Here is a 27,892-nt window from a genome sequence, read left to right as displayed (position 1 = left end):
CGAACCAGCACATACGAGGGATACTGAAATCCTGGCTGAGTGGTGCTGCAACAACCACCTCTCAACTCAATGCCAGCAAGACCAAGGAGCTGATTATTGACTTCAGGAGTAGGAAACTGAAGGTCCATGAGTCAGTCCAGTAGGGGGAACAAAGACAGAGAGGGTCTGCACCTTTAGATTCCTCATTGTTATCATTTCAGAGGATCTGTCCTGCGCCCAACATTCAAGTGCAAATACGAAGAAAGCACAGCAGCACCTCTACTTCCTTATGAATTTGCGGGGATTAGGCATGACATCTAAAACTTTGACAAACTTCTCCAAACTTGTAGTGGAGAGTGTATTGACTGGCTGCATCACATCCTGGTACGGAAGCACCAGTGCTCTTGAATGAAATATCCTACAAAATAATAGTGAATACGGCCCAGTCCATCACAAATAAAGTCCTCCCCACCACTGAACACATCTACATGGAGCACTGTTGCAGGAAAGCAGCATCCATCATCAGACACCCCCACTACACAGGTCATGCTCTCTTCTCGCTGCTGCGTCACCACCATCAGGAAGGTGGTACAGGAGCCTCAGGACTCATACCACCAGGTTCAGAAACAGTTACTACCCCTCAATCATCAGACTCTTGAATCAGTGGGATAACATCATTCAGCTTCATCCCGTCCCTAACCTAAGGACTATCAAGAACTCTTCATCTCATGTTCTCTGTATTTATTGCTTATTTATTATTCTCTTTTTGTTTGCAGAGTTTGTCATTTTTTGCACATCGATTGTTTGTCCACCCTGCTGCATGCGGTCTTGCATTGATTCTATTACGGTTCTTGGATTTACTGAGTATGCCTACAAGAAAATGAATCTCAAAAGATTGTAAATGATGGCATGTGTGCACCTTGATAATAAGTTTACTTTGAACTTTGAGTATTTCAACTTTTATAAATCTCAGGAGCAGAAAACGCAGAATCCAATAAACAATTTGCAAACTGAGCCTCACCACACTAGAAATAATATGGTCAGTAAAACACTATTCACTAGTGCTGACTAACAGAAAAATGCTGCAATAAACTGTATCAGTTCTGCACATACAAACAGAAAATGCATTCTGCACAACGAAGTATGAAATATAGATTAATCAGCTATGTTGAAGAATAAGCCATATAATCATTTAAGAAAAATGGAATAAAAGAAATACTCAGGTTTGATGAGAAGCAGGTGGGAAGAAGGTCATGTGGATAGAATGCTGGGATGTGCTGGTTGGAAGAAATGGCTTTTGCTGTGTTCTAAACTGCCAGCAATGTGCATAACTATGTAGCAAGTTGTACTGAGGGACCTGAAAAGAGAATTGAAGGAATCATCACTTATAACATTGACAATGAAATTAAAAGCATTTTAATTGCCAAACAGAATAAGATATTTAGCCAGAACAATAGAGAGAGACTTCAACACACTGATCAAAACACACTTGAAGTGTATTTAATTTGGTTACCAAATCACAAAGAACACACACAAATATTGAAGAGTGTGCAAAGAACTAAAATGATCCTCATATAAAGTATCTCAGCAGAAGAATGGCTGCAGTTCATGCACAGTCTAGAAAAGTTAATGGGGACACATGCCAAATTTGGCTTCATCTAGATTTTTACAAGATCAGCCAAGAAAAGTAGAACCAGAGGATATTATCTACTGAAACATTAGTTACCCTTAAAACAGAATGGAATGCTATTCTGGGAGAGTTACAGCACAAGGGCGATGACAGCTGATGGATTATTACTTGTCCTTGGCTACGACTTCTTAATCTTAATATTGTGAAGGCTACAGCAGGCACAACAAAAAAAAAATACCTCACAAAATCCATCACTATTGGTGCTGACCCAAATTTTGTAAAGTTTTTCAGGAAAATGTGGCAATGGAAAAAAAAACCACAAAACATTTATGCAGTTTTCCAAACTTTTGACACTTTTACAGTTTTCACAAGACAGAAAACATTGTGCGTTTTTATTTTAAAATGACAGCATCATCAACAGGCAGGGGAGATGCATGAAGATAATCACACACAGGATTACACAACACCAATAGATACAATTCCTCTTCCTTCACCACCAGAGATGCTGAGGATCTTCTGCAACACGACTTTTAAACAAAGTTATTTCATCCAAATGCATCATTGGAACATCCCGGATGACATCAGCAAGTCCTTCATGTAGTAGTGGGAATATGGCCACATTCAATGCTGGCCTCTCAGACTGAAATCTGGAGGGAAACATAAGGCAACATGTTAGCAGTGGCAAAGTGATATTTATCTCCTTTAAATATTTAATGGCATTGCTGATGGTGGAGGTAAATCCTTAACAGGCCAGAGTACAAGGAAATGGGATTGTTTTTTTACATTCTGTGGGATAATGGCCTCCCAAGACGTCTGGAGGGGACATTACTAGCTTCAATTTGCTACTGATCAATATAATTTTGTAGTCTATGACTTCCTTCGCTATCAGAAATTTTCATGTCACTTACACACTTACTAATTGTACCTTCAAATCTCAGTTGTTATATATACACCATGACCGGCAAAGGTCCCAGCACTGATCCAATGTTTAAATACTGGTCATTGCTTATGATCATTAACATATTCATCAACATCAGAAAGTTCCGGTTAAAAAAAATGGTCTTTCACAAATGTAAAGAACAGGACAAAGTCAACTAGTTTATTGTACTACACATACAGGTGCAAGAAAAAGTTGTGAGCCCTTCGCAATTACCTGGTTTTCAGCATTAATTACTCATAACATGTGGTCTGATCTTTATCTAAGTCACAATAATAGACAAACACGATCTGCTCAAACTAGTAACACACAAACAATTGTAATTATCAATACTGAGCACACCATTTAAACAATCATCTTTTCAAAAAAAGATGTGAACCTCTGAGGTAATGCCTTCCACAAAAGCTATTTGGAGGAGCATGTGTTCCAATCAATGAGGTAAGACTGGAAGTGTAGGTTGTAGAGGTTAAGTCAGGTTACTGACAAAGCCTGCTCTTCTCAAGAAAGATCTGTTTATGTGCACTATGCTCAATCAAAATAACTTTCAGAGGACCTTAGAAGAATTGCAGAGATGCATAAAGCTGGAAAAGGTTACAAAAGCACTTCTAAAGACCTGAGTGTTCATCAGTGCACAGTACGAGAAACTGTCTACAAATGGAGGAAATTCAGTACTGTTGCTACTCTCTCTAGGAGTGGGCATCCTGCAAAGATCACACCAAGAGCACAACATGTAATGCTGAAGGAAGTGAGAAATAACCCAAGGGTAATGGCAAAAGACCTGCAGAAATCTCTGGAACTCGCTAAAGTCTCTGTTCACGTGTCCACTATAAGAAAAACACTGAATTGGTGTTTGTGGAAGGACACCACTGAGGAAACCACTGCTCTCCAAAACAAAACATTACTGCATGTCTCAAGTTTGCAAAAGACAACCTTGATGTTCCACGATGCTTCTGGGACAAAGTTGAACTTTTTGGCAGAAATGCAAACCACAATGTTTGGAGGAAAAAGGGCACTGCACACCAAAACCAAAACCTCATTCCAAATGTGAAGCATAGTGGAAGGAGCATCATGGTTTGGGGCTGCATTGCTGCCTCAGGGCCTAGACAGCTTGTAATCTTTGAGGGAACAATGAGTTCAAAATTGTATCATTTTACAGGAGAATATCAGGGTAGCAGTCCATCACCTGAAGCTTAGTTGTGGCTCGAAGATGCAACAAGACAATGATCTGAAACACAAGAGTAAATCAACAGAATGGTTTTAAAAGAATATTCATGTTTAGGAATGGCCAATTCACAGTCCAGACCTTAACATAATTGAGATGCTGAGGCATGACCTTTAGAGGACTGTTCATGCTACGTATTCCAGAAATATTGATGAACCAAAACTGAAGGAATGGTCAAATTCTTCCTTGCCATTGTGCAAGTCTGATCAGCAGCTACAGAAAATGTTTGGTGGAGATTATTGATGCTAAAGGAGGTTCTACCAAATATTAAATACAAAGGTTCACACACTTTCCTTGCCTGGACTGTGAGTGATTAAATAATGTGTTCAACAAAGGAATGAAAAGTGCAATTGTTTGTGTTATTAGTTTAGGCAGATTGTGTTTGTCTATTATTGTGACTTAGGTGAAGATCAAACAACATTTTATAAGTAATTACTGCAGAAAACCAGGTAACTGCAAAGGATTCACAAACTACCGTACTTCTTGCAACAGTAGATGTGATGTGTATTACTGCTTGTTTTTAATTTCTTCTGATATGCAGTTCAGCAGGCTCGTTGATTGTTTGACCATTTTAGTGGGCAGTTTAGAGTCAACCACATTGCAGTGAGTGTTACAGGCAAGGAGAGCACATTCTCTTTCACAGAAATTAATTTGATGATGCAAATAGATTTTTTACGATGCCTATGAAAAGCCAGCACTCCAATCTTAAATTTAGATTTGGATCCAGAAGAACAATGTGTTAGGTACACCTTTTGGATAAGAGTTAGAGTTTAAAATAAAGGTTCCTTCAAGGAAAATGCAAAATTTAACAAGAAACATTAAGGAATTGTGAAAGTTTACAAACTTGAGTGGAGGAACAGAAATTGAAAGCAGTCTTTCAATGGAAAGGGGAAAAAAATCTAGAGAATTTGGAACCAACCAGGTCGCAAGACCCTGCAGTGGATAGTGAGGTCAGCTGAGAAGATCATCAGGGTCTCTCTTCCTGCCATTACGGACATTTACACTACACGCTGCATCCGCAAAGCAAACAGCATTATGAAGGACCCCACGCACCCCTCATACAATCTCTTCTCCCTCCAGCCGTCTGGGAAAAGGCTCCAAAGCATTCCGGCTCTCACGACCAGAATATGTAGCAGTTTCTTCCCCCAAGCTATCAGACTCCTCAATACTCGAAGCCTGGACTGACACCTTGCCCTACTGTCCTGTTTATTATTTATTGTAATGCCTGCACTGTTTTGTGCACTTTATGCAGTCCTGGGTAGGTCTGTATTCTAGTGTAGTTTTTTTTTCTGTGTTGTTTTTACATAGTTCAGTGTAGTTTTTGTACTGTTTCATGTAACACCATGGTCCTGAAAAACGTTGTCTCATTTTTACTGTGTACTGTACCAACAGTTATGGTCGTAATGACAATAAAAAGTGACTTGACTTGACTAGATTCTAACTACAGGAGTTATTTACAGGAACTAGATAAACTATGTGCCTTTGCTGGCCAAAGTATTGCTGCTTTTCTTTGTAGATTACATTTGAGAAAGCTTTTCAATCAAGATAAGGGCTTATTTCATGAAAAGCAGGACTTTTTTTAAGAATCTGGATCAGTTACATGTGGGGTTTGTTTTTAGGCCAGGCCAGCAGAGTTCCAAATTTTGTGCAGAGTTATATATTTTGTTTGGCAAAGATTCTGTATTTTTCCTTCATAAAAAGTATGAGAGATAGAGACAGTAGTAACCAAAGAACATCAAACTGCTAGAGATGGAAGAAGCCATAAAGCATCAAATAATTATAGAACCCAATCACATGAAATATCAAAATTATAGTGCACCTGTGGAGATACTGGATTAAAAAAATACCTGCAGATGTACAAAGTATGCCCAATTTATCATAAGCGAGGCAGAGTATTAATTATTTCCAAGCTATTTTGGAATAGAAATTCACATTTAAGACCAATTAAAACAATTTTGCAATCTATTTTTCTGCTCTATATTAAGGCTAGTATTTCATTCAATACTGTATAGCAAAACTGTTTAATGGTTTTGGCATTTACTTGCAACACTGAAATTATCCATTGTTCCCATTTTAAAATCTAGGACAACATGATGATATTCTTTTTTTGCTTCAACCAAAGGCCTGGAATCAATCAAGTATTGTTCAGCTTACAGCCCAAAACACCTCCAACATTCCACAAGTAGGACCACTTTGGTTTTTCATTTGACATTTAAGGATGAAAAAAACCCAGAAATACTGACAGTACGTGTTGAAGCAGTATGCAAATACTTCATAGTACATCATGCACAGCGCATCTTCTTCAATACGTCCTGACTGCATGACACGACAAGCCAACTACATTCATGCGAACTTTATATTCGGCAGAGGAGGGGCATGTGACAGGAAGCACACACTGCAAACTCAAAGAAGCTGGAGACCAAATGGAGAATCATTTTACCAACTCAAATAAACAAACTAGATGGTGAGTATGTCAACTAACAACATAATTACTTAAAGTAAGAAATAGCGCAAACATGTTAGTCAGGCAGCATCTGTGGGGAGAGAAAAAGAATGAACATTTCATCGTAACTTGAGTAAGCTAGAAAATTGACAAGCTTTCAGCAAAGGAGTCCTGGAAAGGTGGGATGGCAAATGGAAACACAGCAAAATCCTATCAGAAATAACAGCAGAACTTCCTGAAGGGGAAGTGGCACTGAACCAAACAAATCCAAGAATCAACATAAATCTTAGAATGACCAGATCAAGTATAATCTGTGGAAGACAGAGAGAAAAAAAACTTAATGATACAGGTCCACAATCTACCCGAGTAGTTGAATAATTTTGACTTGATTTCAGATTTGTAACATCTTTAGTGCCATACTTTTTAAAAATCCTTAATGTGATTAATGTAAACAGACATTTGAAGTTTTTAGTTTACTCTCTTTAAAGGTTAACTAATTCATGAGCCAACTTTGTAGAGACATGCAAAATCCTGGCTACCTACCCAAGGGCACACATGCATTTCCAGCAAGCAGGTTAGAGATGAATAAACTATCTTTACCGTACTATTTTTTTTAAACTTAAAGTGCTGGAAATCTGAAATAAAATAGTAAATGCCATAAACAGAGCAGATTAGGTAGCACCAATAGAAAGAGAAACACCTAATGGTTCAAGTTGAAGACCCATCATTAGAAATGTACCATATGTTTCAGTGCAAGTTCATAAAGTTCAGTAATTTATTTTTACCTACTGAGGTCACAGGATTCAGCCTTGATAACAAGTTTGGGTGATTTACTTTGCAGAGATCAGAATAAGACAATATACATTAGGCAAGTATCTCACATTTACCAGACCCGCCAGGGCCATCAATGAAAAAAAATGTCAACCAAGATATTCCATATTACCAGTTGTTTTTTGAAGCTCCCTTACACATCATGAATTTTTTTCACCATTAACATAACTTGCGCTTGCATAATGCATTATCAGACAGCAAGCAGTTACTACAAGAACAACAATTAAAAATTCTCTGGTCAGTAACATTCTCCAGCCACCACACGATGATTTGTTTAACAATTTTCTGGCTGTTATCTTGACTCTGAGTAAACCAAGTCTTAAGGATATTGTATTTAAGATCAGAGTTACTGTGCAATTTTGGGACTCTAACCTCTACCACCAGAAAGTAAAAAGAAATTCTGATTAACTGTGAAACATCAAAGTGTTAAGGAGGACAAAAACCAACATGAAGGACATCAATCTGAAGGAAATGATCGATAAAAATTTGAGTATTTATATAATAGGGTTAGACGAAAGTGTTTCATGCTTTAAAGCTTTTGTGAGAAATAGCTTTGATGTTCAAAGTTTCACTGAAAGCAGTACTCTCCATGAAAATGCCAAGCTCCACCAATCCCCAAGTTTGACCTTTCTCCGCCACTTCGAGAAGTGTGGAATGCATAGTTCCCGCCTGTGCAAATTGTGGAATTTATTATAACAGAGGGGAATTACATTTTTATTAACTTAAAATGAGTTATTAAGGCAATTGTAATTAAGTTGTTTTTTTATTATTCCATATGTGAATCTTAAAAGTCTTTGATAGCAACTGCATGTTGCTGATCAAAAGCTTTTAAAATTTGTTCAAAAGCCTCAAGGTTTTCTCAGAACCTTAGCAACTGAAGTTTTTATACAGATATCCCCTGCATAAAGGAGAAAAGAACAACTCGGCCACCTCATTTATTCCTCAGAAACTTGCAATGTTTTATCAGACTGTTGTCTGTATGTAGAGAGGTTAGAAGTTTGAAGTCTGCTAAGAGCAGGGATGTAACCTTGAACAATCTTTTTGACACCCACCAATAGCCAGGAGGTACTTTAACATCAGGAAAGAACTGTTAGGATGGGAAACAGCTTCTTCCTCAAAGGCTGTAAGACTATTGAACTCTCTGCTACCACACAGACCTCATCAAGTATGAAGTGCCAGTAGTGTTATACTGTTTACTTTTTTAACTTGTATTGTACATGCATGTTATATTTTGTTAATTTATTTGTGGTATTCATTTATTTATTTTGAGTTATGTGTGTGAGGTACATGTACTGTGTTGTACACCTTGGTCCAGTGAAGTTGTTTTGCTTGGCGGTCCCTAGCCTGCTGTGGCAATATTCCTTACAGCACAGTGCTAATTCAACTCGGAATGAGTTCAAATAGTATAAATAGCCCACTTCATTATTTAGCAACCTTTGACTAAAAGAGGTTAAGAATAGGAAATAGGAGGAGGCTATTCAGTCCTTCATTCATGTTCTGCTATTCAAGATCATGATTAACCTTTTACCTCAACTCCAATTTCTGCACCATTTCTTTCAACTCTTTTGGTAAACACCAGCTGCCATTCTGAGACCATACCCCAGTCAGAGAAATATCAACTCCACATCTAACCCATCAAGCTCCAGAAGAATTTTGCTTGTTTCAGTAAGATCACCACATTTCTTCTAACCTCAAGTATATGACTAGTTGGTTAAATTTCTCCTGCATGATAATCCTGCCATCTCTGGGATCTATCTGGTGAAAATTCATTGCATTCCTTCTTTTGCAAAATATAACTTTGCTTGGGTAGCGATACCAGACTTGTACACAATATTCCAGATGCTGCTTCACTGGGGTTTCTATATAACTGCAGACATCCTTCCTCTTGTACTCAAATCCTGCTGCAATGAAGACCAATATATCAGTTGGCTTCTAAAGTGCTTGCTGTACATTTTTGTTTATATTCAGTTGTTTACAGTACAAGATAACCCAGGAAACTACAGGCCAGTGAGCCTCACATCTGCAATAGGAAATCTGTTGTGGACAAGATCTATGTTCACTGATTAGAAGTCAGCAGAGTTTTGGACAGGAGAGATCATATCTCTCAAATTTGATTGAGATTTTACTTGAAGTAACCAATAAGACTGATGAAGGCAGGGCAGCACACGTTGTCTACATGGACCTTAGTAAAGATTTCAACAAAGTCTGAAAGGGACAAGAGATCTAATGCATATTGGTGTACTGGATCCAAAACTGGCTAGGTGATAGAAGGCAGAGAGAGATAGTGAATGGATGGTTTTTTTTGACTAGAAATCTAATATATCATGTACCATAGGGAATGATGCTGGGGCCTTCGTATATATAAATGATTGGATGAGAATATCATGGGTATGATTCATAAGTTTATAGGCAACACAAAAATTGGTGTAATTGTAAATAATGAAGGCTGTTTAAAGATACAATGGAATATCATTCAGCTGGAAAGTAGGTCAATAAGTTGAGAGTTAAGGGGCAAAAGTTTAGGGGTAACACGAGGGGGAACTTCTTTACTCAGAGAGGTAGCTGTGTGGAACGAGCTTCCAGTAGAAGTGGTAGAGGTAGGTTCGAGTTTGTTTTTTTTTTTAAAAATTGGATAGGTATATGGACAGGAAAGAAATGAAGGGTTACGGGCTGAGTGCAGGTAGGTGGGACTAGGTGAGAGTAAGCGTTCGGCACGGACTAGAAGGGCCGAGGTGGCATGTTATCGTGCTGTAATTGTTATATGGTTAAAATGCAGTGACAGATCAAATTTAATCTAGACAAGTGTGACAAGATGAACTTTGGGGGTTAAATTCTGTTAAACATATAGCGAATAAATGGCAGGGACCTTCAGAGCATTTATGTACAGTACTTGGGGTGTATTTCATAGCTCTCTGAAGATGATGACACAGGCGGACAAGGTAGCAAAAAGGGCATTTGGTACACTTGGTTTCATAGTGACGCCATGTTGCAAATGTATCATTGGTTAACCTGCACCTAGAGTACTGTGTTCAGTTCTAGTCACTACGCTACAGGAAAGATGAGGTAGCAATAGAGAATGGGCTGTACTTATAGAGAATGAATAGGCTAGATGTATTCCTACGAGGGGCACAGATAGAATCTTTTTCTCAGAGCAGGAGAGTCTACAACCAAAGAGTACAGACTGATGTGGGGTTAAGTTTTTCCATTCAGGGAATGGTGAATATCTGGATCGAACAGCTAGAGGAAGTGGTAGAGGAAGATGTTATTACAATATTTAAAAGATACTTGGACAGGCACTTAGATAGAAAATAAGTAGAGGGTTATATGCCTAATGCTAGCAAACGGGATTAGTATATCTAGACATCAGTTGTTATGGACAAGATGAAGTGTAAAGGCCTGTTTCTGTGCTATGCATTTCTATGATTCTATGTATGTAACTCCAACACTTTCAAAAAATGTTCTGCCTTTTTTTAAACCAAAGTGGATGACCTCATATTTTTCAACATTGTATTTCATCTGCCATGTCCTTCTTCTTACTTCTGTACATCTCCAAAAAAAAATCACTGCATCCTCTCCATAGTCCACAGTGCCATCTAGCTTTGTATCATCAGCAAACCTTTTACCTTTCTCCAAGTCATTAATATAGATGGTGAGCATACAGGCCCCCAGCATCAATCCCTGCCGCACCTGATAGTCACAGAAACCCTTCTCTGGTGTCTGTCCATTTATCAATCTTCAGCCTGTGAGGATTCAGTGCAGTCCAATTTTGTTTAACGCAAGCTGTGTTCTTTCACTTTGTGAGGGAACCATTTTAACTTTAGCTAATCTTTTTGTTTTTATTGATCCTTAAATGTTCTAGTTTGTTTTATTTTGTCCCACTATCCTACCCTTCTATTCTACTTCTTCCTTCTTTGTCACTGTCTTGATGATGCATTGTTGGATTCTGAGCTTTTCCCAATCCAGAGATTTATTGCTGTTTCTGGCAAAATCATACATTTTTTCCTTTCATCATTAACTATTTTTAACTTTTCTTGATAACCACAGCTGGATCACGTCCCCCAATGATTTTTTTGTCTAATACATTTTACTGCTAAGCTATATTTAGTAAATATGAACTTTGTTTTGCTACTGCTATACCTCTTAACCTACCATATAGCCAGCTCATGCTTTTGTAGTTTGTTTTAATTATATTTAAGATTGATTTCAGAATGAACTAGAATCACTTTTAATCTTTAAATAGAATTTGTAATGGTTTGCTGAAGGCTCTTTAACTGTAGTCAATTAACCCTTTCTTATTACATAACACTAGAACCAAAGTAGCCTATCCTTCATTGCCTTAATATACTAATATAGAGAATCATATCTTATACTATCAATGAACTTGTGCTCCTCACATTACTGATTATTTAGATTGGCTTGTCTATATGTAGGCATTTATTGTATTGCCTTTGTTAGAGGAAATTTTAATTTCCTGAATTATATTTATGGCATGCATGATTGCTTGGGAGCCTATATACAACTACCAATGTCTCCTCTCTCTTGCTGTTTCTGACTTCTACCCAAAGTTATGCCATCATTTGATTTTCTGAGCTCATTTGCTTTCTCTCTCTCTCTCTCTCTCTCTCTACTATCTTTAGCTCATTTTTTAAATTTAGAAAAGTACGTGCAGAATCAGGCAAAAGAATGCAGGACTCAAGAACTATGCCCCACCCATGGGTGTGCATCATTTAGAAGTACAAAAACCATCTCTCTTTTAATCTGTGTTCAAAGAGACCAGCATTCTTTTTCTCACTTCTTCACTGCACTGACAGAAGAAGAAAGGATGACATTTCAGGTTGGAATTTTTCCACTGGTATTCACCAGCAATGCTCAAAAATCAATGAAACTAACTAAAGCAGGGTCACAGGAAGCAACTTTTGGACACCAGCTTTTTCTTGTTCTCTCCTCCTCCAAAAAGCTTACCTCATGAAACATAAAGTGGAGAGAAAGCCTTGTAGAAAGGTGATGATTCCTACAATTGAGAGTGCACAAATGTCTGCAGGATACATGGTCCAACCTATGATTGAAAAGAAATGCAAACCCCCACAGAAGGAATTCAAACATAGCAAAAAGGCTGAAAAATGCTTATTCAAAATAGGCTTTAATTACACTGACATTGTGAAATGAAAAAGCTGCCTACCGTTCCTCACTTCTGTTTACAGAGTGTACCTGTGCTCCAACAGGTTAAATTATTGCTCCAAATCTTTCATAATTGCTCAGTGACCAATAGCTAGACCTGCTTTGTCCAGCTGAAAGGCCAAGTCTCTTCAAAATGAACCTCTTGTGCAATAAAACAAGTTGGAAGCTGCTCAAACAACCAACCGACACTCAATAGTCTGACTCACACACACAACAAATGGTCACAAGGGGAGGGTTCCAGTGTGCCAAAAATGTGAGTGGACAATGTCATCCAATCAAATTATGTCCACCTCAGAACCAAAGGAAAAAAAACAATAGACAGAAGATTGGCAGAGGAGAGATGGGTGGAACAAAAGACAAAGGGTAATGAAATATTAAAATATAATTCAAACTGTACACACCATTAAACTGCTTAGGTAAGTCTTCCTGTAAATTAGCCTCAAACTGGTTGTAAAATTATTTACTAGTTAAGGAGCAAACACAAAAGGGATTGGTCTTTTTTTGAGGTAAGTATGAAACACAGCACATAATTTAATTCAATATATTGCTAACCATGGCTAGAGTACTGTTAATGGTGCATCCCATAGGAAGCGATGGAAAGTCTTCCTGGCTCATCTCACCAACCTCCTAGTGAGTAATTACAGACTGCCACTGGCAGTGTTCTGGCAGCAAGCCATCTGGCCACTCGTTTGGATGAAGACTTGATAAGATGCAAGATCTGAATTGAACATAAAATTCCATACAAGATTTAAATTGTTATTCAAACTTTTCTTGGGTTTGACCAGAATTTCCCTTCTAATATTACATTTTCCACTATTGCTTGAAAACAGAAAATTCTTATTTTCTCTACTGTTAAAGTCTGTACATGAACATCCATTTTATACTAGCTGTCAAGCTTTTAAATAAATCCATATAAAACCAGGGGTAAAGAAAATTGCTGAAATATCATTTCATTCAACTATGTTAAGTATACAACACATACTACACTACTGGAGTATAAAGTATCAAATTCTACATATTAAACCATGCCACTCACTGGTATTTAAAGGGATACTTACTGTTACAAATTGCTGGGACTAAACTGGCTTCTGTGGTAGACACCTTACATGCCCAATTACTAAGGTAAAGGTGTTGGCATAACAACCAACGTTAGACTAGAACTACTGAAATATTGAGTCTTAGCGTTTTTCACCTTTAAAATAGACATGAAACATCCTTGTAATTTATGCAGTTACACACTACTGGGTTTGATTACAGTTTTCCCAGTTCCCTCACTTGCTGCAAGCTCCTTAGATCTTCTACCTAAACATCAAATAGTATATGTCAGGATAACCCGGAAGAATTTATTGTTAAGTTAATGTTCAATGCAGATCAAACAAAGCACATACATTTAGTATTTTTAGATGATTATTTTAATTGAGCACCAACAGTACACTTAATGCAAAGAAGTTTAACTTCTTAAAATTTTTGAATTAGCAGATTTATCACACATCCTACTGGCTCACAAACAAAAACAATGAAAAATTCACCAGTGGGCAATAAAGAAGACTTGCATTTAATTTTCCCCTGCCTTTGGTCTTTACAGCCAATTTAAGCACTTCAGAAGTGCTTCACTGCTATAATGTAGAATTTCAGCAGCTGAATTGCCTATAGTGTGGTTACATAAACTTCAATGTTATGATGACCCGATAAACCTTGTGATATTGGTTTGAAATATTGAGCTTGCTAAGCCTTTGTTTTATACAGTTGATCATAACTTTGACTTGCCCTGAACTACAAGATTTGACTAATGGAATGATGCACAGATGGAATTTCCCAATTTTAAGATTGGGCAATGTATCTTTAGTTTCCAATAATATTATCAGTAACAACCATCATTGGTAGTTTATTCATCATCAGGACTGACATGTCTTGATTTGAAATTTTGTCCAAACCAGGACCATTGATAACAGTCAAGATGTCTAGACCAGACCATGCACTAGACATCATTAAAGTATTAGCATTGAAACATCAAAATACTGCAAGCCAAAATTCATATTCAACATTGTACACTCTCACCATGAGCATAGCAATCCAGCCAAGCTACTTCAACAAAGGAATCATTGTTTAAATAAATGGAAATCTTACTGAGCTTCAGTCCGTGGTATTTGTACCTTGATACTAAATTGGTCAAGCAAGCTCAAGTTGCTTAAGCAGCTGCTTTTGCCAGTATTCAAATAATAATTATAGTGAACTATATACTGATGCCTTGTTTTTCTGTTACTTAATTTGATTTTAATTTATGCATTTGATTGCCAACTGAATAGATTACATACTGGTCATTCAATTTATTATGCATTACCTAGAAGAATTGGTGCGATATGATTTTCCAAAATAAGGTCAAAACCATCCATTCCTATTTGCACTGTTGATCAAATAGATTCATGTCAAGATATATTTTACAATTGCAGGGCTGAAGACATGAGTTAGTTTGGTTTCTCTAAAGTCAGTATAAATTATATTAGTACTTACTGGCAGTCTGCATTAAAATACACGATTTGAGGTAACGGTCAGTGTCAGCATTAACCAGGTTATTATCACACATCAACAGTGAAGATGAAAAACAATTCAATCCCTCACTGGCTTGCTTATCTTTCAATAAGGAGCTTTTAGAACAGTCAGTTATGGCTTAATGGCAGCACACTCACCTCCAGCAGAAAAGGTGAGGGGACCATCTATCCCTCAGGTAGATATAAAACTTTCCATAGTGCTATCTTGAAGATCAGGGGAATTTTCCTCTTGGTATCTAGGCCAATAATTATTCCTCAACCAGAACCAAAACACAAATTACTTGCTCACAACACCTGCTTAAGAGAGCTTAGAGTGGAGAAAGCACTCTGGAGCAGCTGGAAGTTGTTAAAGGTATTTGCATTTTATGAATTCTACTGTAGGATGCCTCTTCCTGTGGTTCAATGGATAAATGAACATTGAGCTGCGCAAACTAAAATAATCCCATTTTCCAATTCCCACTGTATGTTTCACCCTGCATCCATTTGGTGGTGACGGAAAAACAAAACCACCCAAGGCTCCCGTTTCTCTAAAACTGTCCAAGCAATCCTTTTGGACTCAAATTCCACTATTTAACAACCCTCCCAAATTCTAACATGAGACTTTTATTTTGCTCTGTAAGCTTTTGTTTGTTACTTAGAGATTCAGAGGAAAGGTGGCTAAAATCCTTGCTAAATGAAACAGACTATATTTAAATAAATTCATCAATTGAAGGATTTTAAACACAAAGTTATAAAAATTATTACACCTCTATAACATTTTGTTTGAAGTTAACATCCTCCTGAAAAACTTATTTACTTTCACATATTTAAAGAGTCTCACAATTAAACTCTACTTTCAAGATTGTGCTTGTCTTAAGAGCACAAGGTCTCCATTATTTGTAGCTAAAATGGTCTTTTGGTCTAGAGTCACATTTTAAAAGATACATTACAAGACACGTTTCCAACTCCTTACAATCTGAAGCAATAACCATATTAAAATCCCATAAAAGGTGTATTAAACATTACCATATCCGATTTGCCTGGGCTAAAAATACTTAGATACTTAAATACTTAAAAAACAATTTCTAAATTAGAAAAATCAAGAATCACGCTGTTGTCCACAGACAGTTGAAGGTGTCTCCCCACTTCCCAAGTAAATGAATGCTTGTACGCCACTGGTAAATCCATCTAACTTACTTAGTTGCCAGTGATGCTCATGCTGCAGAACAAAGGCTGCCTTATTTTCTTGCTTATTCTCATCTTGCTGCCGAGATTGTAGTTGACAGACACCGCTAGCTGGGCCTAGAAATCTGGTCTCCAATGAGGCGTAATGCATGGCTAATGACTGAGGAGCACATCTGTGCTTTTCTCATGTGTCAGGGCATGCTGTATTTGTGTTATAATTCTTCAGTACGGCTAAACGCTCTTGGGTTCACAATCTTGTTGATTTTATATACATATAATTTCCAAGGAAAACTACCTTAAAAAGTTTAACATCGTAACACGAGATATAGCTCCAGACATTTTGTAATAAAAAAATATACATTAGAATTACAAGATAAAAGTTTGTAGTCCTTAATACCAATCTATAGTAAACAAGCAGTTCAAAATTGAAGCTTTATCTTGAATGCAAAATTCTAGGTGTCTAAAAATATTTCAGGATTTGAGATAAGTCTTAATCATTTGTAGTGAAAAGAAAAAACAGAAATAAACAAGAATGTGAACAATGCATTTACAACTTTAATAATAGTCAAGGCAGGAGTTTCTTTCTCTTCCTCATCTTTCTTCCTCTTCTGGAGGCTGCAACTTCAACACAGTATGGATTACTGCTGAACTAGCAGCCTCGTCTCTTTCCAGTGGCCAATCTCCAGCCAGGATAACGAAATAGCAAAGTACGTAGATTTTTGTCATTCATACCAACTCCTGTGTGAGTAGATATACCTCAGCCTTTCACCACTGCTACCTTCCACATCTCCCAATAATCATCTAACTCCATGATCTTGATCAATACGAAAAAGTACCACACTTAGCCATTAAACAATGGAAACTTTCATGTTAAATACAACTTCAGAGCTTGGAGACTTATTGGTGGGGTTGAGAGGAAGTATCATCAATATAAATATAGACAGTGACACTGCTTGCTTGAATGTTGTAAAATTCTATGAGGTTGAGGACATAACTTTGTAAACACAAGGGTAAATGCACAGGCACAGGAAAAGAAGCCATTTCAGCTGATTGTTTGAATACAATGTGATTGATTTGAATGGAACAGATCCCACTCAGCAGGTTACTGATAGAGACACCAGAGAATGATTATCTGGCAACAGTCCCAAGACGTTCAAAATAGGTTCAGAGCACCACAAGATATTTATATTGGACTTCCTGATGACTTGATAGGAGTCCATTTTGTATTGTGACTAAAGAAGGAAACACTGTTGAAAGCTTATACCCACTTAGTGAATAAATGGCACTAGAAGAAGAGAAACTTAAGAGACAGAGGTAATGCTGGTAGTACTGCATGATATTTTTAAAAACTTAATCATAATAAAAGCCAATTCCATTAAGAAGTCGATACCTCAGCAGATCAGTGAATCTTCGAAACTGCTTAATGCAGTTCGGCAAATTTCTAACTGGTCAGGTTCTGCTGATCCTCTAGGTGGCGTACTTGTTCATCAATCAGTCAAATGGCACTGACTTCTATCACTGATCATTTAATGGACTGGCCTTTCCATACCTGCCCATCACCAAGTACATTCCAAAGTCACTGCAGAGGACTTCAACGAGCACACCTTCCAACCTATTTCAGAGTATTCCATTTCTATCACCTTCAACTTAAAACAAGCAGAATCAGAATCAAGTTTAATATCACTGGCATATGTCATGAAATTTGGTGTTTTATGGGAGCAGTACATTACAATACATAATAATAAAAGCTATAAATGACAATAAAAACACAAAATTAATTAAATAAGTAGCACAAAAAGAGGAAAAAAAATACTGAGGTAATGTTCATGGATTCATTGTCCATTCAGAAAGGGCAGAGAAAGAGATGTTCCTGAAATGTTGAGTGTGTGTCTTCAGGCTCCTGTATCTCCTCCTTGATGGTAGTAATGAGAAGAGGGCATATCCTGGGTGATGGGAGACGTTAATGATGGATACCAACTTTTTGATACATTGCCTTTTGAAGGCAAGCTGGATGCTGGGGAGGCTAGTGCCCATGATGGAGCTGGCACAGTTTACAACTTTCTGCAGCTTTTCATGATCCTGTGCAGAGTCCCCCCCATATAGACAGTGATGCAACTAGTTAGAATGTTTTCCACAGTAAATTTGTAGAACTTTGTGAATGTCTTTGGTGACATACCAATTCTCCTCAAACCCCTAATGAAATATAGCCGCTATCATGCCTTCTTTGTAATTGCATCAATGTTAGGCCCAGGATAGATCCTCAGATATTGACACCTAAGCTTGAGACAGCTCACCATTTCCCTTTCGGATCCCTTGATGAAGACTGGTGAGAGTTTCCTTGATTTCCCTTTTCTGAAGTCCACAATCAATTCCTTGGTCTTACTGACACTGAGTGCAAGTTTGTTGCTATGACACCACTCAACCAGCTGATCTATCTCACCCATGTATGCCTCCTCATCACCATCTGAAATTCTGACAACAGTTGTGTTGCCAGCAAATTTATAAATGATGCTTGATCAGCACAATTGTGGGTATAGAGAGGGTAGAGGAGTGGGCCAAGCACACATCCTTAAGGGGTGCCAGTGTTGACAGCCTCTGGGACAGAGCACAGGGTCACCAGATGCTGCAGGGATTTGCCCAGGTGTAGTTTTATTATCCATTTCAAAATGTGCATAAAAAGGCAATGAGCTCATCTGGGAGTGAAGCATCACAGCCATTTATGAAGTTAGGTTTCGCTTTGTAGGAAGTAATGACCTGCAAACTCTGCCATCCAAATCCATCTCTTAACTTCAATCAGAATTGCTTTTTAGCCCTTAAAATAGCCTTCCATAGGTCAAACCTGGACTTCTTGTATAGTTCTGGATCACCAGTCTTGAATGCCAGAAAACTAGCCCTCAGCAGACTACAAATCTCCTGGTTCATCCACAGCTTTTGGTTTGGGTATGGCTGGTATGTTTTCGAAAGCACACACTCATCTACACGTCTTAATGAAGTCGTTGACAACTGTGGCATATTTATTCAGACTTGAAGATGATTCCCTGAACATTGTCCGCTCCACCGACTCAACACAGTACTGTAAGTGCTCCTCCGCCTCCCTCGATCATACCTCTTGGTGCTCACCACTGATGCTGTGGTCTTCGGTCTCTGCCTATACTCTGGGGGTAGGAGAACAGCCAGATGATCAGACTTTCCAAAGTGCAGCCAAGGGATGGCACTGCAAATGTTCTTGATGGTGGTATAACAGTGGCCTATGGGCTTCTCTGGGTGATATGTTGGTTAGAGATTTCTTCAAGCTGGCCTGGTTGAAATCTCCCACTATGACTGGGAAGGCATCAGGATGTGCAGTTTCGCACCTACTGATGGCATTGCTCATCTCCTCCAGTGCCTGCCTGACGTTGGCCTGAGGTAGAATGCACACTGCTATCAGGATAATGGCGGAAAACGCCCTCGGCAGATAAAATGGACATCTGACTGCTAGATGTTCCAGGTCGGGTGAGCAGGACCCAGAAACAACCACCATGTTTGTGCAACACGAAGAGTTAATCATAAAACATACTCCACCTGCTCTGCCTTTAAAAGACGCAGCTGTCGTGTCTTTATGGAGAATCATGAAGCATGATTGATCATCATTGCCTACTATACGTGTTCAAAATACGTCACACTGATCAATCCCTGTATGGACGTTAAGATCCAAACAAAAATGCAGATTGTGTTGAAAAATATAAAACAGCAACTGCTGAAAATGTGTACATCAGGCAGCATCTATAGAAAGGGAAATAGAGGTAATATTTCAGATTGAATAACCTTCATTAGAACTAGGAGAGAGAAAGAGGAAATGGGTTAGTTTGAAATTGCTGGGAAGGTGAGGAAAAGACATTATTCTTCTGAATCTGTTGTTGACACGAATCTGGTTGGTAAATCAGAGTTGTCCCTGACTAAAACATTAGAAAAGAAAGCAATCAAATATCAAGGGTGGAAATGAACGACAGACAGGAGTGCCAATTGGGTACAGATTACTGAATTAAATCATGATTGTTGAGTGGGAGGAAACAATTAAAAAAAAACTTGGCAATTACTGAGCAATAACAGCAGTGCTCATCTCAAGCCTGAGGAAGAATTACAAATCTGATTCATAATTTCTGAATTGGATTTTTCTCTTTTGCCAGTGAAGCTACATATTAATTTTTAATTCTTATCTATTTTCTACATTAACCCTTTATAATTCTATTGAAGCAGAAGCTCTCACATAAATAGATGTCATGCTTAATGTACCAAGCCAACCATCATATTAAAATTATCTGCCAGATCTACACAGCATGACTGATAACCCATCTCGTGGATGCACCGATAAATGTGGCAAGCCTGCCTGACTAGCTCCTATGCATACTCCCACCAAATGATCTGTGAAATTACAGGAAATAAACCATGTATCATGAAGTTACTGCAAATTAAAATCACAAGGGGCCGATGGTAAGATGTTCAAGAATTCGAAGCTACATCCCGACATTCACCATAAACTAATAAGATCAATCAAACTCAAAATAAAGTCTAATGCGCTCTATTTTTAAAAGAATTACCCCCTCCACAATTTTATTTCCCCTAGAAGACAGTAATCAGTACATTTTGCCTTGGCAGGAGGATTGCCACAAATAGAACTATTGCAAAGCATGCTTTATGTCAAATAACAATCCCATTACTGTATTTGGTGTGAATTTCAATGCAGAAGAAAGTGTGAACTAAGAATGCAACTGGACTTAAAGCCAGCACAGAGATACCTTTTCCTATGATGCTCATTAATCCCACTGTTCCTCTTGTGACCGGCTGTACTGCAATGAAAGTATAGCATGCAGAGGGGGAGGAAAAAGAGGGTGAATGCAATTTTAAGAAAATAAAATAAAAATCAGCTTCAGGCTATCTTTTCAAAAAGACATCCATAACTGAATCAGTGATTGATTCTCCAAAGGCAACACGAATTAAAATCTAAAGACATTCACCAAACAGATCTTTATTCCAATGAAACCTCAAGGAACTCAAAAGCTGGCCTTACAAGCCTTATGTTTCTTAAGGAGGAAAACGTACCTAATTCAAGCACTTTGAATTAAGGGCTTGAATTAAGTACTATAGAAGAAAGCAATTTACCATGCTGCTACACAATATATATTCTCTGCACCTCTGGTCATAGCTGTTAATTTTCACCCAACACTTCTCTGACTGTAGCCTTTCCCCCTCCTTTCTGCATTTTACTATTCCTTGGTCTGAAGCCATTAATTTCTGCTTTCCCTCCTATTTCTCCTTGCAGAGTGCAGTTACCTCAAACGCACATACATCACACATAGGAATGTAGATTACAGATAACATTTTCAGGAAATCCAGAGGGATTAAGTACCTCTATCCATTATGAAAAGGATAATGTACACATGAATCATTTATGAGTCCACATCGACCATATAAATCAAACAATCCACTAATAACTTTGCAGCACTGCTGCTCTTTTATTCACACAAAAATGTGCCTGGGTGATGCAGTACAAGAGCAAGATAGTAAAGGGAAAAATTCCGTGCTATTTGCAGCCTTTCTGCTGAAACATCACTTACAGAATATGTTCAACATGTCAGTATGCTGCAGTTAAACACTTTAGACCCATTCATATTCAGTTAGAATTGAGATTGAAAAACAGGCTCCAACTGACTGACAGCCATGTATGGAAAATGGAAATGCAACTACAAATGCCTCTAACAATGCTGCCCCCTGCTGTCAAAGCAAATAAATCTCAATGTATTTACCAATTTGACTTGGGTTCAAGGAGGGAAATCACTTTTGTTCAAATTAAAAATGCAGAACAGAAAGATCAGAAATTCAGAACATTTTGGCCTGGTATTATTTTCCAGAATGGCTCGACAAAAGTCAAACACAGCCTAATACACTCACTCATGCTTCAAGAAATCTTTTCCAACTATAGAACATGCACATCACCCACAGTAATGACCGTACAGTGTTGATATAGACTGTACAAGATCCAAATAGTAGGAGCCAATTGCATTAACACAACCCACTTATTTCCAAAAGAAAATTGTTTTGGACCTCAAATTAAAATTTCTCATGCAAGTCAAGCTCCATCATCACTGTTTTTAAGGCTGAAGAATATGCTATACAGGTAGTCCCCGGGTTAAGTACGAGTTCCGTCTTTAAGTCAGATTTGTACGTAAGTCGGAACAAATACATCTGGTAATTATTTAGTGTCAGTTAGTCAAACGTTTGTCTTAGTATATAGTATATATTTTACCTTTCTATCTTTCACATGCTCCATTATTCTCACTTTATCTGTTATCCTTTAAAATTGTTCTGATCGTTGACCGACTGTAGCCTAACGCTTTTCCAATGACCGATGGCGTTTCACCTCTTTCCAACCGCTTTATTATTTCCACTTTATTTTCAATCGCGATCGTTTCCCGTCAATGGAACAGAAACACTGCGGGCGGTGAGTCCCGAGGTCCGCTGGGTCCTAAGGACCACAGCACTGAATTGCCCAGGTCCTAAACTCCACCGCACTGAGACAGGCTAAATGGGACAAATGGCGGCTGTGCTGGGTTTGAGTATTTGATCCTTCACAATATTCCATGTGGGAATTTAAACTGGAGGTGGCAGTGTTTTTTTTACGAGGTCAAGTTGCGAGCTCGACATCAACCTAGCACGGATGGTACGGGAGTCACTGGATCAACATCAACCCAGCACGGGAGCGGTCTGTCACTAAATCGAACTCGGGAACCTCCGTTCTCTAGCCCAGTGCTGATCTGACTGCGCCACCAGCCGACCGGAACGGGGAGTGGGGCAGGGTCAGGGTGAATCTTACTAAGAAAAATTTAGGCCAATTACAAAGTTAAACACTCAACACAGTGTCAACGGCAACAACTTAAAATGGCGGACAGCATCGCAATCCGACTTAAGAATGGTGGATGGTGTTCTCCTTCCTTGGTTCGTAAGTACGAGTTGTCCATAAGTCAGACATTCGTAACTCGGGGTCTACCTGTACTCTGCTAGAATCGCCTGTGACCTTCACTCATGGGAATTGAACAGTGATAACAGGATACATGACCGGGATGAATACAAGGGTAGGGCAGTTGGAAACCAAACAATTCACCAATGCAAATCTAAACACAGTGCTACCAGGCCACGAGGAAATGATATGATTTGGCGATATGAAACGATATGAGTCAGTTGCACCTTTCCTCATTCCCTGGCACGCCCACTGTTGAACTTGAACGCACGCGAGGTCATTACACATGCAAAGTCATTACCCACGCGAGGTCATCAGTCGTCTAAAAGCAGTGATACCCTTGTGCCAGGGATCGCTGGTTGGTGTCAGGTAACCAGCCGCCTCAGGTGGCCGGCGAGAAGTGCCGATGCTACTGGCTCGGAGTGCGGACAGATGGGCGGCACCTCTATTGTTTACCACATTGAAAGTTCATGGGGAACTTGGTGCTAAAATATTTGCAGACGACCTAATTCAGGCTCAGGGTTTCATAAGTAGCAGAGCAGCTACCTCGCTGCGATCTACTGAAAGTCATCCCTCGAGCCAAACTTTTGTCAGCCGATAGATCCTACCTACCTACAAGGGGGGCAGGCTTGCGCCCTGTTGCACTCCTCGCTCGCTCAGTCGATCGCTCTCTCCAGATTGTGACCGCTGCGGCCCCGGCACGGGGACCTCCAGCCCTTACCTTGACCTCTCACTGGTGTGTTGCAATCATTTTATATGTTCATGCGAGGAAAATATGCACTGTGTTTAATATTAAATTCGTTAGATATATACTTCCTATATCAGGAAGTACAGGTGCCTACAACCTAGATATATCAGGAAGTACAGGTGCCTACAACCTGGTCAAAGTACCAAGTCTCAGAAAAACTAAAAACTAGAATAGGAGACTTCCACCATGTGGCAAATTTATAAAATGTGCTAATTATGAATTTTAAAATAATGGTTCATTCCTTTAGCAAGCATTTTGAAATCCATAAAATGTATAATGAGATATAAAAATAAGCTGCTGGCTAATCAGTGCAATTTGTTTATCATTTAATGGACATACCACCCTCTGGGTATCAAGAATTCTTACTTCATTGCTTCTTTTTGCATCTCATTGGTAATTTACTGCTGGTGAACACGAGCCATCTCTTTCACTTACCCTCGAATCAGTGCCTGCTGGAGCTTTTTGCAAGCCACTAGGGTTTCTCCTGTAAACATGTGGCACATGATGACATCCGGGCAGTTGGTCATAAATGAGATAACTGCATCATGTTGGAAAGTTCCATGACGAGAAACTATGCATAATCGTTTCAGTGATGAGCAGTGGCTCAGCGCCTGGAAGAATTGTGCACAGGCTGACAGGTATGGCTGTTCCAGTCTGCAGGAGAAATGAAAAGCAAACAATTAAATCTAAATCTTACAGAAGTATTCTACAGATTTATCAAGTGCTAAGTATAAAAAAAATCTACACTGATCTACCCCACATAAAATTTGGCTAATAATAATGAAAAATAATAAATGTGCATCTTGAGCCATCCATAGTACAGAAACGAAGTACCAACTGACTAAAGAAACCATATTGAGATTCAGAAAAATCTTACATCTCCATCAGTTACCCCAAATTAAATCTTATCCCCAATACCCAAAGTTTTAGCATCTTTGATGGAAATTCATTAGGCAACAGTACTTCAAAATTGCCTCTCCTACTTTATCATCCTGAATCCAAGAGTAAATAGCCATTGAGAATAATCCACAACTGTGTTGCATTGCCTCTGAAATAGTCTGGTAAAACTTACTGAATACCGCAAGACCAACCTCTTGAGCAAGGAAGGGCCTTGCAGGTATACACCTTCTCAGCTTCTGTCAAAATCTTCAGATGATGTTTGGAGAATTCTGGAAGGAGGATGAAACTATGCATGCCTCAGATCTTATAGACCCAGATAAAACATTCATTTTTGTGATCTTGTTTTTAAAGCACTCCCATTATCATAAAATGCTGGTTTTTATTTCAAGAAGATTTAAATACAAGAGTAAAGGCATCATATTGGCAACATGGTAGGACTGCACATGGAATACCATATACAGGTCTGGTCGTGTTACTTGTGGAAGAATACACTTATGACAAAAAGGTATAATATATTGATTTCTGGGGATGAGAGGATTGTCCTATAAGAAGGGATTAAATAGGCAGGATCTAACCTCCACAGTTTCGACAAAAAGACACAATGTCATTGCACTACTCAAAATTCTTAAAGGATTTGACTGGGCAGATGCATTGTTTCCCATGGCTACAATATTAAAAACCAGTGATCATAATTTCAAAACATGTGGTCAGCCATTCAAGACTGAGATGATAAGAAATTGTAACTGTTATAAATCTCTGGATTTCTCGATGCAAGTTGGCTATGGATGCTTAGTCATTAAGACAAAGATCAGCATACTTTGGATGTTAATAGAATCAAGGGGTATGGAGCTAGAATTAGAAAGTGGCACTGAGGTAATTGATAAACCATCAATTTATTGAATTACAAAGCAGGTAAAAGGGGCAGAATGTCCTACTGTTATTTCTACTTTTGGTGTTACGCTGTTATACTTAAGGGAAACTTGTTCTGTTCACCTCATCAGTCCAGTTAATCCATTTCAAAACATACATGGATATGGTTTTGAAGTACTTTACTGTTAAACAGGGATCCAAAGACCATTAACCAGAGCATAGCAGAAGTGCAGTGTAAACATGCACAGTCGTGTGAGGTGCCTCACATACAACATGCTCTGCAATAAAGGTGAAAGGGATGCAATCAGAATCAGGTTGATTATCATTGACATACTTTGTGAAATTTGTTGTTTTGCGGCAGCAATACAGTGGAAAACATAAAATCACAAGTTACAAAAAAAATAAATAAACAGTGTAAAAGTGATGATGGATGTGACCTTAAAAGTTAGAGGGTTCTGGCTTCTGTGGAACTCTTCATTAAATCATTTCCTATAAAGAAAGACCAGAGAAGGAACAATTTTGAAACCATGCCTGCAGTTAGCCTCTTTCACTAAACAGATTCCAAATTCAAAAACCCAAATACTACAAAAACAATAAATTCCAATAACATCCCATCTATTGGAGCCTTGCTCTCCACACCTCTAGCCAAGCTTCGCCAAGCAACTACAACACAAACATTTACCCTACAAAATTGAGACCATTCAGTGGTGCCATGCCCACAATGGTAGTACAAATCCAATCCAAACAATTATTAACTTAACTGCTGCTCTCAACAATCTACAAAGGAAGTAGTTGAAAACGTGGACTCTTTGCTCCATCTGGGATCTCTCAGGATTACTAGATTTGAAATATCACCTACCTTGGTTCAAACACAGGCAAAAACATCTGAATTACAGAGGAGAGCCAAGAGAGACACCCCTTGATATTAAGGCAGCATTGAGCCTAAGTAAAAATGAAGTCAATGTGATTGAAATCATACCGAACATAATGAGAGACATATCAGCTATTGTTCCGTAGATGACCAGTATCCTCAGAAGGCTGCCCATTTAAAATCCAGTCTTGAAACTGGAGCACACAAATCTAGATACACTTTCAAGGAACTGCTGCAATCAACGGTAGGGTTTTAAAACAAAACCCTTTCTCCACTCTTGGATAGAGAAAAGGTTCTACGGCACAATTTTGAAAAGGACCAGTGGACCAATGTTTATTTCTCAAGCAATATCATTAAGAGATTATATAATTTTATCACATTGCTGCTTGTGATAATAGCCTGTGCACAAATTGGCTGCAATGTTTCCCACCACCACCCCCCTCCACAAGTGTGAGTTATTGCTCTTCATTGGAACTTTATGATACACCTAAATAGATATGAAAGATATTACACAAATGCAAGTATTCCCTGTTGGAGAGTCACCTACTCACCTCAGAATATCAATGTACAATTTCCCAAGGACTATATTTTCCTCCAAGAGTCTTTAGTTACTCCAAAGATATTTTCTTCCTCATAACATGAGGAGTGGATATTTCATGAAGCAAGGTCTGCACAAATTCATGCTTAACACATAATATTTGTTTATGCCCCCTAGGTTACTGAAAAGCAACTTAACTCAAACAAGTTAAATCATTCCCTCTTTATGTTCACAGGCTTTGCTGTCATCAAGTCCACTGGCCACCTGACAGGAGGTTGGGGGAGCAGTCGGGGTCAATGCTGCTCCTATTGACCAGTTTAATTAAACTTGGATTATCATCACAATGGCAGCAACAGCAAGTTAGAGACTGAATATACAGTGGCAAGTGACTCCTTACCCAAACTCACCATAGCCTCTCTGTCATCTAAAAGTAAACCTGTTTGAATTATCATAGCACCAACAGCTCAGGAAACTTGCAAATCAACATTCACTATGTCCACCACTATTACACAGTACCTGCTTATGCTCCATTTACAAATTTCAATGCAACTTACAGCTTCTTTGAAAGTACATTTCAAACCTAGCTCCTCAACTATCCTGAAATATAGGGCTCCAAGAGATGTAAGTGATACTCTTCAAATTGGCTATCGGAACTGCTGGCAGTTTCTTCACTACAAATGAGTTAAAATTTCAGAACATCCTACCCAACTGTACTACAGAAAGACTTCACTACACACTCTGCAATAGTTCAAAAAAATGGATAATCATTCTGCCCAGGGAAGTTAAAGAATAAAAATTAACATTGGCTTTGACAAGGCTCACATATGCAAATAGGTATTATGAAACTAGATTTCTTCCAATGTTCCCACACCAACATTGACTCTTCCAGATTTTCCCAGGGCACGTATATCCACTTCTGCTGCCCAAATGTTCACCTGAACTCTCCTATATAACCTTCCCACGTAGTAGTAAACATCATTTAATCTTGTCTCTGGTATCATGGTTGGCATAGATAGTGTTGTTGAAGGGTCTGTGCCT

The 27,892-nt window shown here is 38.5% G+C and overlaps 1 protein-coding gene across 1 annotated transcript in view; it reads right to left on the bottom strand.

The window, feature by feature from the left end:
* Positions 1-1,451: 1,451 nt before the first annotated feature.
* The window catches only part of fbxl18 (F-box and leucine-rich repeat protein 18), a 45,461-nt gene continuing 19,020 nt past the window's right edge, over positions 1,452-27,892 (bottom strand). Inside the window, exons 3-4 of the mRNA XM_073060677.1 lie at positions 24,111-24,329; positions 1,452-2,256 (exon numbers count right to left, since the gene is read on the bottom strand). Of these exons, the coding sequence (XP_072916778.1) occupies positions 2,100-2,256; positions 24,111-24,329 (376 nt within the window). The 3' untranslated portion in view covers positions 1,452-2,099. The remainder of the gene's footprint in view (positions 2,257-24,110; positions 24,330-27,892) is intronic.

This window comes from Hemitrygon akajei, chromosome 11 (assembly GCF_048418815.1).
Source record: "Hemitrygon akajei chromosome 11, sHemAka1.3, whole genome shotgun sequence".
Taxonomy (NCBI): domain Eukaryota; kingdom Metazoa; phylum Chordata; class Chondrichthyes; order Myliobatiformes; family Dasyatidae; genus Hemitrygon; species Hemitrygon akajei.
The sequence above is the reverse complement of the archived record's forward strand: the minus strand, read 5'-3'. Positions and strand labels throughout refer to the sequence as shown.